The 12,247-nt window shown below is 40.8% G+C and overlaps 2 protein-coding genes across 11 annotated transcripts in view; one reads left to right on the forward strand and one right to left on the reverse strand.

Moving 5' to 3' along the window:
- PRKCD (protein kinase C delta) overlaps window positions 1–3,361 on the forward strand; it is a 113,498-nt gene extending 110,137 nt beyond the window's left edge. For all 5 annotated transcript variants that reach the window (XM_061618031.1, XM_061618029.1, XM_061618028.1 and 2 more), the window contains exon 18: window positions 1,343–3,361. In XM_061618031.1, the coding sequence (XP_061474015.1) occupies window positions 1,343–1,501 (159 nt within the window). In that variant the 3' untranslated portion in view covers window positions 1,502–3,361. The remainder of the gene's footprint in view (window positions 1–1,342) is intronic.
- Window positions 3,362–8,683: 5,322 nt separating this feature from the next.
- PFKFB4 (6-phosphofructo-2-kinase/fructose-2,6-biphosphatase 4) overlaps window positions 8,684–12,247 on the reverse strand; it is a 113,586-nt gene continuing 110,022 nt past the window's right edge. For all 6 annotated transcript variants that reach the window (XM_061618036.1, XM_061618040.1, XM_061618035.1 and 3 more), the window contains one exon: window positions 8,684–11,261. Coding sequence is in view for 1 of the 6 variants with exons in the window: in XM_061618035.1 (XP_061474019.1) it covers window positions 11,202–11,261 (60 nt within the window). In the remaining 5 variants the exon portion in view is untranslated. The remainder of the gene's footprint in view (window positions 11,262–12,247) is intronic.

Here is a 12,247-nt window from a genome sequence, read left to right on the forward strand (position 1 = left end):
GGATTTTAGGAAGCACAGACACCTGAGAAGACTGCAGGTGGCTAGAAATGGTTTGTAAAATTAAAGAAAGGACACTCACAGGTACACCTTGTCTGTCTCAAAAGTAAGCTAAGCACAACAAAAACCTTGTACTCCAGCCAATTTCTCTGAATTTTACCCCCACCCTGACAGTTTCCAAATGCAATTTCTTTTCTCATTAATTGATGGGAAATGGTTGGAAAAAAAATGCAAGATTAATGTTTGGTATGGCATTATCTTCTGTCATATTTCCATGTTCACCTGCAATTTAAAAAAAATCCACAAGAAAAATACATTTAAGTTTAGATATTTAAATGTGCATTCTCTCCAAATATACAGCTTAATTGAATTTTCTCCCAAAGTGTGTGCATTTTTAAAAGTGTATTATGACATTTTTTGAGTTGAGAACCCACATCAGAACATTGGGAAGTTGCAAGAGCCGGTGACAAACCAAGTTCCATCCCACATATTAGTCTGGGACATGTGGATCAAGACAGTTCGTATCTGAATTTGCAAATACCAGATTCCTCAAGAAGCTGTAGCTCACCCCATTTTTATTTTCACAATCATCCTGTGGAGTGTTAGGCTGTGTGAGAGTAACTTGTCCGATACCACCCAGGATGCTTAATGTCTGAACTGTGATTTGAAGAAAGCCACTGATTGCTGGTATAAAATACTTACTTTGTGTTTGACGCTCTATGCTTTCTAATTCTTCTCCTGGAACAGTGTCTGCATGAATGGGCCCATTCAGCCTAAGGATATAACTGCTTGCAAAGATTAGGCAATTTTTTCTTTTGTTGTTGAATATTTGTTGTTGGACTTTTGTTGCTGCAAAGATATTTTCCCCCTTAAGAAGGGATTTGATCCCATCTCCTATAGCACATTGGCTTAATTTATAAAACTGTCTGTTTCTGATGTTTAATATAATTCTTCTCCACCCCAACCATAACCAAAGTTTCTGACTCTAGAAGATACCAGGAACTGAAGCCGAAACCTTCTGAATACAAATATCTGCTCTGTCCCTTAGATGTGGCCCATCCTACTTCTTACTGGTAGCAAATTAAAACTTGATGATATTCCTGACTTTCTGGATTTTAAGTATCACTAGATGTTGCAGATGATCATTTTATCACACATCTCCACCTGATGTGTGATAAGTTCCAACATTATTTGGTGGAGTGGTGCAGACAACCATGCTCACACTGCAGTTGTTTGAACTCATTAAAATGAAACGGGACTCTGCATCCACCTGATGAGGCTTCTTGGCCAGATTGATTGAAGCCATTTTGACTAATTTTGTTTGTTGCCCTTCACTTCTCTACAGAAATCAGCAAGTGACTACAACAACTTTGACAGAGAGTTTTTGAGTGAGAAGCCTCGACTATCATACAGTGACAAAAACTTAATAGACTCTATGGATCAGGCTGCATTTGCCGGGTTCTCTTTTATCAACCCCAAATTTGAAAGAATTCTGGAAAAATAGTTCATCAACATAGCAGAACTTTGAGGTACAGCTGCAAAATGGAAGCTTTCAAGCACTCCATGTGAAATGTGATCAAAGGATACTGTCATCTCTTTTCTTTCATTCTGAATAACACTCAATAGTGACTAGTTATGTTAATACTGCTAATTCTTTGGCAACTGGCAGTAGCTTAATTTTGCAGGTTGGGTTTAAGTATCCTTGTGAATTGTGTAAATGACTTTCTCTACAGCAGGGAAAATGTAAATTGTGTGTGTGGTTACTTCCGTTTGGAATTATATATGTATATGCTGTATATTTTGCTCAAGAGGTTAAAGATAGGTTATTGAAGGGCAGCCTTTAAATAAAGTGAGACAGCTAGGCAGTTTTTACTTTATCAAATGAAATAACTTGAATTTTGATTCAGTTGGTTATGGGCTGTCATCAATTGATACGGTGCTTTGCAGGACCTTATTCTGTCAAGTTTACAACCTTTAAAGTAAGTTATTTTTTTGCTGTTCATACATGGTACCCCCCATCTAAAAGATTATGAAAGTACTAGGTGGTTTTTATGAAAAAGGATGCCCCTTTCCTTATTAGATTAATGCTATCACAGGCCACATTTAAACTGCAGTCCAGGGCCACCCATCCACCATTTGGCTGGGGGGAAGGGGCACAAAGTGGCAGTGAAATGATGGAAGACAGAGCTGTGTGTGCCATGTGGCCTGCCCTGCACTCCTTAAGCAAGCCTCCTGCATAGAAGGATGGGGTCCTGTTACCAGTGTTGAAAGAAAAACTGAACTGCCAATCTGGTTGGTTTCTAGTTGTGCAAATGGGAAAGGGGTGCCATCTTCTCCTTTTTTCCCCTTCAGGTAGCAAGATGTCTTGGGCTAGCCCTGCTGCAATCCTAGGAACGCATAGTGAAGTGTAACTCGCCTTAAACTCAGTTGAGCTTACTTCTGAGTAAACATGCATAGGAACAGGCTGTGCGTCTTTTTTGAAGGAGAGTGGGCAGGTCTCACTTCAGAGAATCTTCCTTTGAGAAGTTTCTTCCGAGGGACTTGGAGCAGGGCCGGATTAAGCTGAGGGGGCCCCTAGGCCGATTCTGAGCCGCCCACCGTCCCGTCCCGTCCCATCCCATCCCCCCCGCTTCTCCTACCTTTCTGCTTTTTTTGCAGCTGCGCACACTGCACGCAGGTTTCCATCAATCAAGATGGCGGCCCAGGTTTCCCTAAGGGGCTGAAGCCTCTGCCACCATCTTGGTTGATGGCAGCAATGTGCACGTGTAGCACGCATGCGTGCCATCAACGAAGATGGCGGCAGAGGCTTCAGCCCCTTAGGGAAACCTGGGCCACCATCTTGATTGATGGCAAACCGCAAAAAAAACAGCGGAGAAAAAGGTAAGTGAAGCGGGGGGATGGTGGGTGGTTCGGAAGCTCTTGTCCCGCGATCCGTGGCTCCTGTCCTGCTTCTGCGGATCGTGGGCCCCCAAGAGCTCCGGGCCCCTAGGCTTCAGCCTACTAAGCCTAATGGATAATCTGGCCTTGAGTTGGAGCATGTGTCAGGGTCTAATTTTGGTTTCAGTGCCCGCTGATACAGGCTCAGTCTCCACTTCAGCACACTTGAGGAGATAGGGACTGGTTCCTGTAGGAATATTTAAATACACAGTAAGTGATACCTAATCATTGTACCTTGTATCTTGATCTTAAGAACAGATTTTTATGCTAGACAGAAACACCTACAACATGTGCAGTGTGTTGAAACTTGGGGAGAGGACAGGGAAGGAACATTGCAAAACTGATGTGTTGATTCTGGAATACTTGTTTGGAAAGATGGAATGATAAAACTAAAAGATTAAATAAAAATACATCTATTATTTGAAAAGCTACCCTTCCTATTTTATCCTCCCTATAGTCTAAAAGCTGTGGACCTGGGCAGCAGAAGGTCACACAAGCCCACTATGCAAGCTCTTTTTAAGGCACATTTGGATAGCCCAAGATTTCAGCTGAACATCAGGAAAAACTTCCTGTTAGAGCAGTACGACAATGGAACCAATTACCCAGGGAGGTGTGGGCTCTCCAACACTGGAGGCATTCAAGAGGCAGCTGGACAGCCACCTATCGGATACGCTTGAACTTGGATTCCTGCATTGAACAGGGGGTTGGACTCAATGGCTTTTTAGGCCCTTTCCAACCATATTATTCTATGATTCTGTGTACCCATGAGAAACAAGTGACCCTTGATGATCTCTCCTACAGATGCCTTAGACACCACTCACTCCTAATTCCCTCACTGCCAAAAACAATGCCTTCCCTGGGGCTTAAAATGGATGCCCCTGTTATAAAGCCGCCTTTGTGGATGCCAGAGCATTTAGATGCCAGACCTTCTGGTGGCCACACAGAGAAGGCTGATCATAAAGTTGATAGCTGTGCTCTATAGTCAGACACTGAGAAAAGGCTGGCTAGCTGTTTAGCAGAAAGAGCATATTTGTGACAGACTGACCCAGGGAGGAGGAGCAGCACTGCAAAAACAAGCCTTCCTCACTTTCCCAAGGAAATCTGGATTAGAGGACACAGAAGATCTGTGTAGATGAAATAGCCTCAGCAAATGGATTATGTGGATTAATGGATAGACATAGGAGAGTGCAGTTCTGTCTATTCCACCTTCCTATGTCAGTATTGTCACAGGTTGCTACATTTGGATTTCAGATATAACACAGCGGGCCTCTATCTTTGCTGCTGCTGCTTCAATTCTGGGCAAAGCCCTGGACAACCCCAAAGTGAGAGGCCCTTTCATTTTGCATCTGCATGACTAATTCTGACTAAGAGCAGGGAACACACCTATACATGAAGTCAAACCCTTTTCTGAATCAATAATTTGACACTTTTGTTAAAGTTCTGTTCAATTCAGGTTAAAGAGATTGTGGTTCCCGATGATCTAACAAGCACCAAGGAGTCTTTATGCCTTTTGCATCTAAGGCTGCAATCCTAAAGTGGTAATGACACAGGTTGACCACCTCACATAATGCCCTGCCAGGCCCTTGCCAGCAGGGTAGAAGTGAGAATAGAAGAATGTTCTGCATTCGTTTCCAGGCTGATGAGGATTTTTAAAAAATCCCTCCCATTGGGATGGAGAGCTTTAGGCATATTCAAATGTATGTCTACATTTTCTCCCAGATTGGGGACAAGTCGGGCTCCCTGGAATGTTCCCTTTATTATGACTATCGGGACTATGACCTGCGAGCCCAGGGTTGGAATCCCCACACAGCCATGAAGCTCACTGGGTGACCTTGGGTCACTCACTGCCTCTCAGCCTCAGAGGAAGGCAAGTGGTAAACCCTCTCTGAATACTTCTTACCATGAAAACCCTATTCATAGGGTCGCCATAAGTCGGGATCAACTTGAAGGCAGTCCATTTCTATTTTTTTAACAGAGCTACCATGATTTGGGCCAGGATGGGGTAGGGAAGAAGTGGGGTCTGAGAGGGAGGCTTTGGCATCAGAACTCTGCCCTCCAATGTCAGAGAGTGTTTCCTAATATATCCCTTGCTGCCTGGGATGCTCTCCCACGGACACAGGATTGCATCCTGAATGATTTGACATTCATGACTTTTAAGATGCACAGAATCTTTCGATTTACTATATTTACTTATTGAAACTTGGGCTGCTTTCAGACATGGGGCTTATTGTGTTAGTTTAATGGATTAAAATGGTAGTCCTTCTGTCTCTATTTCTAAAATTCCTTTCACGCTGCAGCCAATATACGGGCATTTTGCACAACTGTCTTTCACACAGCTGAAATGAAGACTTGTTTTTGTCCCTCACCCATTATGCACATGCATGCTGTAGTTCCCCACTATGCAGTTCTAAGATCTCATCCCGTCGCCATGCAACCCCTCTCCCTTTAGCATCTGACCTTTTTTAAAAAAAGTTGTATAGACACGGGTATGTGTGGGAAATGCTGCTGCTACCCGCACCTATGCCAGAATACTGGTACAAAAACAAAAAAACCACGCACCTAAAGGCTAGGAACACATTGCATGCCGGGATGCCTGTCGTGACTGGCTGCAGATTTTTGGGGTTCCCAAGCTTGCAAACCGATTATCTCTGGTATTATCATGAAAATTAACACTAAATTTGCACTATATTCCACTAGAATTCCAGAACTAGTTTGTACGTCATGTGAAAGATCAAATATAATGGGCAAATTACCAGTAAGAAATCATCAGAATAACAAAATTAAGTGCAGTGTGAAAGTAGCCTTATTGAAACACAGAACCGCACCACCCTGATATACCAGCTTGTGGAAACTCTGGCTGTTCTTGTCCTGGTAGCTGCAAACATATCCTGACTGTAGTTGAGTCACATGATATATTAGACACCACTAGGTCCAATGCACTGCAAGACTTATTTTCCCATGTGCCAAGTTTCATAGGTTACTAAAACTATTTATTCCCTAGGCATCAACAGCACTTTGGCTGAAGAAGCAGGCAGCACAATACTTTCTAGGAGTTTTTTCCCCACACACAGGCTGAAATACAAGTTTCCACAGCTACAGCAACTACTATGCATTTGTAAATCACTTTTTTACAGTTAGGGTATACTAAATTAAACATAGGTCTTGGTGATTTATACATTAGGTTTGTCTGCTAGGACTGCTGAAAGATGATGGCCCATCTAGGTATTTCATGAAATTAGGATGTTTAATGGGCTTTAGACATGACTCTGGCCTTGTTGTTGGCTTGATATAAAACTGAAGTCTTCTTGGGCAGCTTCCTTGGTAACAGCAATATATGAATTTTCCACTATTTCAGAATTTACCTCTGGCCATATTAGGCCACTGCTAGAGCTACAAGTAAAAGCAACATAATGCATTAACTAAAGCATTTCCTAGTGGAATGCAAGTTTAATTTTAATCTATCAGGCAATGACAGAAAATTGCCATCTCCCTTTGTAACATTTGTCTGGCCATGTCCAAATTTAAGCTGTTTATTTACACCACATCACGGATAAATCTTTTTTTCAGCCCAAGGCCCGTGCACCTTTCTGGGAGGCATGTGCCAGTGTCAGATAGGGCCAGTGGCAAAACTGCATGGAGCAAGGAATGTAAATTTTATCTTTGTACAGTAGACTAGAATATTTTAAAATAACCTTCAGAATAAGTTCGCAATTCTAAAAAGCCTAAAAATGTTGTTACTATTTTGTCCTATTGCAAAAGCTCAGCCTAAGATACAATAGTGGAGCTTTAAATACTGAGCAGGATGGTGTTGTTCTCATTTAAGATTTTAGTCGTTTATAGAGCATCAGTTTTGTGAGGCATAATCAATAGATTACTCACTAACAGTAATATCTCCACCCTATACAAGCAATGAAAGAGATGGGAAGAATCCATCATTTTATCCATCTTGACTCTGGGTGTGAAACAAGTTTGTTAAACATCTTCCCTTGTTAAATGAAATTTTTAAACAATTCTTATTAAAAGAAATGATGTAGATACAGAGGTAGGCAGGCAAGACACAGAAAAGTAAAGATGGAAAGAAAGGGGATGGATGAGAGACGAAAGGGATGGTGATTGCTCTGCTTAGCACAGCAGCAGGCTCCGTAAGAGGCGTGGGACTAATCGCAGATTTGCCACATAGTATGGCATCTCCTTTCGTGGGCTGTACCTTAGTCTGATGCATTAATTGAAAAAAGCATACACCAAGGCACATTCTGGCCACAGAGCGCTACAATGAATTAAAGGAGAGGGATGCAAGATCAGAGCACAAGGCTACAGCGTTTGTGCTTGTCCAAATGTTTCCTTGTGGCTGTGTTCTACTCTGAGTGGCCCTGGTTGAAGGGGTTATATATTGTCCGGGTTCTGGTGCCCTACAAAATGGGCTGGCCAGGTTACAATGCTACATACTTACAGACCACTGAAGCCTCACCGTGATAGCTGAACTATCACCTTAACTCCCAACTACAGGAAGCCAGATTTCGACTGAACATCAGGAAAAACCTCTAATGGTTAGAGTGATACAAGAATGGAACCAATTACTTCAGGAGATGGTGGGGTCTCCAGTTGCACAGCCACTTGTTGGATATGCTTTAATTAGGATTCCTGCATTTTGCAGTATTCTATGATTCTACAGTAAACCTTACAGCTCTGAGGAATTTTGCATAGCTTCTGAAAATGATTCAGAATTAATCAATAGCAATTATAATACACGTTAGTGGAAACACTTCCAAATCTGACAGATTTCAGTTTGAAACATGTTTCACTTGAGCTGGATATGTTTTGCACACAACTAAAGAAACAAAAGAACAAGAGAGAGAAAAGGAAATTAGCATCTGCCACAATTTAAAACTGATTGTTTATTCTCTTGGAGCAAATATTACATAAGATTAAACTGAAGGCCAAATATATCATTAGAATTTGTAACTAAATTAACAGTCACAGCTGAATTAATTTCATTCAAAATCATTTGGGTCTAACCATACAAGTTATGACATGAAGAGATAATTTTCATAACATTTTTAATTTTCCAGTACTCATTGGGAGCCATTTCACATAAGCATGTGTTATTTAATAAGTCTCATTGAAGTCATTTTCTTTTCCTGACAGCAAAAGTGTATACAACGGAGATTGTACTTGTTGAATGTTACATGTGAATAACTGTACGAGTGTATAGCTCAACTACTTGTGTATCCAGGTACACAGACTATACACTCATTGAATGTAACGTGTGAACAGGGCCCCAGACAGAGCTGGTGGTACACAAACAATCTAACATCTCAATTTTAAACTCATTTACTTGGAAGCAGTGGTGGCTGATCCATTAGAGCAAGTGGGGTACCACCCTACCAGCCTCACTCTGTCTTCGACCAGCCTCCACCTGCTTGCCTTCTTACTTACAACCAGTCCAGGATATAGCACTGGTTGTCAACTTTCTCCTCCTAAGTCCTACTGCGATCATTGCAGAACTCAGCAGGGAGGAGGACGGGGCCAATCTAGCATTAGTTGGCTCTGCCTCTCATTAGCTTTGGCTCTGCCTACTATCGGGCTGCCTGCTTTCTGCCCCACCAGTCCCAATGGATACCAACTGCCACTCCTTGGAAGTAAAATAGTTTCAAAAGGGCTTATTCCCAAACTGTGGGGTTAAGATCACAGCTTAAGTTAAAACAGAATTCGAGCTTCCTAACCTCATTTTCAAGTATCAACATAAATCTTTAATTTATAGTTGCACACAGTGATTTATTTTGTCAATTATACATCTAGCCTGTAAACAGAAGAAACTGCTATTATCGCAGTATATTTAGATGTAACCTATAAAAATTTTTACTATACATAAAATATTTAGCCACAGAGTTTTACAGCACATTGAGAAATGTGATTAGGGAAGAAGGAAAACAAATACTTCATCTGGTTATGAAAAGGCTAGAAGAAAATTTTACATCCATCACTGAAGACCAGCCTATAAGCTCAGCCAGCTTAGAGCATTTTCATATAAGAATCACATTTACCATTTGAACCCAAAGGTATACCTGCACCGTTTTCTCCTCATAACCCCCTCAACATTTAAAAGATTAAATCAAGCCCATTATAAAGGATTTTTATAAATGAATTATAATTCGTGGTCCACATCTAGAGGAGTTAGGGCTGGTTTGTTGGCAGGATCAGTTAGGGAAACCATTACCCAGCATCCATTTCTCCAGCTGCAGCTGTACTGTGGGCCAACAGCAGTACTTTCTGATCTCATCGACTCTAGTTAAGTAGTGATTTACCTGAATACATTCATTTACAATGTCAATGTATATTATCTAATAGGATGGAGTATAGCTAAAGCGCTTTGGGTGCGTAGTTGCTTTAAGTGTTTGATAGTTTAACACAGTCCTTTTAGGTTTTTGAAGTAGGATTGGCTTTATGGCTTATCTCCAGAGCACTGAATCAGCTGCTTAGCTACCTTATTAAAGAAACGTACAACACAGCATTAGCTTACGTTATAGCACCCAGCCACATAAAAAACAAATAATATGAGCACCCACCTAGCAAACCTAACATGGTCCCTTGCAGAGAACTCTTAGCATTAACAGCATGGCAAGTTTCGATAAGGTTTCGACACAGACAACAAGGCAAAAACATTCCAATGTCCAATGAAAGGACAAGGCTTTCTTCGTTTCAGGAACCAATAGGCACCTAATCTGTGGCCTGCTGACTTCTATCACATGATAAATTATGTACACTAGATGTTGGCTTAGTACAACAAATACTTGCTTGGAAGTTTTATCGCTAACAGGAGTTTCTTTCATATACATCCCATTCATTTCAACAGGGCATGTGTGAAGTGTAAAAGTAGGGCTGATAAAATTTCACAAATTCACTTACAGCATATCACTCCTCTATGCATATGAATATTGGAAAATCCTAGAGGGCTCCATTCTTCACTATGCTTTTGCCCTGAGGCCAAGACGTGGTTGCTAAAGATTCACAGAAAGAAAGAGTCTTGAGTCTTGTCTTTTGTGGGACTCTATGAAATATTCAACAAACAAAGCAGATATGCTAAAGAATCTCTGCACTTACCCACCCATTGCATTTTAACTTTATCATCACTAACACATAATAAAAAAAACCAAAACAGGTAATACTTCATCTGTGACTTTGGTTTAAGAAAAAAAGAAAAGAACAAGCTCACATTAATGGCAGTAACTCACGAGAGCTTCATAAATAATTTGGTCTCTCTTGTCTTGTAGCTGTCTGTACTATTATTGCCATTAACCTCTGGACTATGAGTTACGGACCATGCTATCATTTTATTGTATGACTGTTTTCTCTGTTTGGAATTTTTGCTAGGTTACTTAAAAATCCCTTGTTTGGGGTTTGGAGTTTTTGATTCTTTTTTTTTTTTTAGCAAAAACAGTTAAGAAGGAATAGTTAAGGCAAAAATAGTTAAGAAGCTGACAAAATGGGTTTACAGTATGCATGTTATGGAAATGAAGCTATTCACACACTATCAAATAATAATCAGGGAGTTTAACACTTCAACAAGATAGAAGGAGTGAATTTGGGAAACTATTACCTATACAGGCCTCTTGCTAGATGGTGTGGAGCCTTGATAAAGTTATCTAGAAATTAGTGCAGTTACCAAAAAGAAAATTAAATGGTTCACTGTAAAGCAATGTTTGGAATAGGGCAACATTGCTTTTTGCTAATATCAGTATATTAACCAGAGAGATTGGTACCTTTTGTTGAATACTGGAATAAATAATTAAAGATTCCTCAGTTAGAGAAACACTTGTTCTATGTTTTGTAAAAATTTTATAATATTTGAATAAAATACTAATATAGGAAATCTAGAGCTGGATGGTCTTTCACAGCAAGAGCAGCTTAAGAAAATATTCTAGAAGAATGAAGTAAGACACAACATTAAAAGTGACACCTGCATTTCATAAACATTTAACATCCACAGTTGAAGAACAGGATAAAGACCACATATATTAATTTAAAAGCAATTCCATTCTATGTTCCATAAATACTTGGTACACTTCAACCTTTAATGCTAACTCTGCCCTGTCCCAGACTCAGGCAGTTAAAACGCATTCTAGAAGAGCAAGAGGAGGGAGGAGTGCATGCATTTCTCTGTTGCTTGGCTTTCTTGAAGGCTGTCTTCATTCTCAGGTCCCTGAGTGGTTTCCTTAACGCTGCTTCAGCAGTTCGGGACAGTGCTGGGGGGGGGGGGGTCAAAAGAGCTACAAGTGATTAGGTACAGTCCTCAAAGCTTCTTCTCGAGAGCGGCTAACACATACATTCTGAAAAGAAAACAGAGAACAGGTTAAGCAAAGCTTTATGGCTTTCACTCCAAACCAATGATGCTTGACTTTTAGCCTGACCATGGAGCTTTCACCTACTACAGGTTTTCCTGTGCTAGTTCATGAAAATATTGTAAAATTAAGGCAATAATACAATGCGTGATTTATCTGCACATTTATCTGAGGGCAAGTCCCTCCAACTTCAGTGAAGTTTGCGTCCAAGAAAATATGCACAGGTTTGGGCTGCAATACAGTTGCAGCTATTTTGTCTTTACTGGTTACTCTATACATACTTTGTAACAAGTTCCTTTATTCTGGAATACATTCTGAATATGCCCTAGTCTTCTGTTCCATTGTTCCAAACACCAGTTTATCAGAAACTTGAGAGATCATAATGTGATGTGTTCAGTTCTGCTTGGTTTTAGGCCCAGGCCTGGACTTCACAAACTGTGGAGGCAGAAGCCTGTTTTTTCAGTGTTCACAGAGAACCACCAATGGGAATCATGAAGCATACACAGCACATGCTAGAAGCTGCCTGAACAGCCAAAACAAGTGTTTTGATTTTCACAGTCAATGCAAAGACACATGCACAAATACAGAAGGGAGAAAACCTTTAGAGTCAGAAGCTTGAATCTAGCTACAATTCCTGTACACAACACCTTTCTTTCACTTTAAACCAAGAACTGCACAAGGCAATGAGCTATGTGGTATAAATAAGACACCACAATGGACACCCACCATACCAACCCTCTTCAGGCATTCCAGTAAAAAAACCAAGCAGAGACAAATGTGCTAAGCTCCTCCCCATCCCCTTTCATAGGCTAGAGGGCAAACTACTCCTGTAGTCATGGAGGCTTCCAGCATGATTTAGAACCCTGGAAAATCAGGGCTCTAAACTGTGTAACGAAATGTCCACAAATACATACAAACGGTTGAGTGTGATGGGTGGGGTGGAGCTTAATGCATATCTCCCCACTTGTAAGTTG

This window comes from Rhineura floridana, chromosome 3 (genome assembly GCF_030035675.1).
Source record: "Rhineura floridana isolate rRhiFlo1 chromosome 3, rRhiFlo1.hap2, whole genome shotgun sequence".
In the NCBI taxonomy this organism is placed as follows: Eukaryota; Metazoa; Chordata; class Lepidosauria; order Squamata; family Rhineuridae; genus Rhineura; species Rhineura floridana.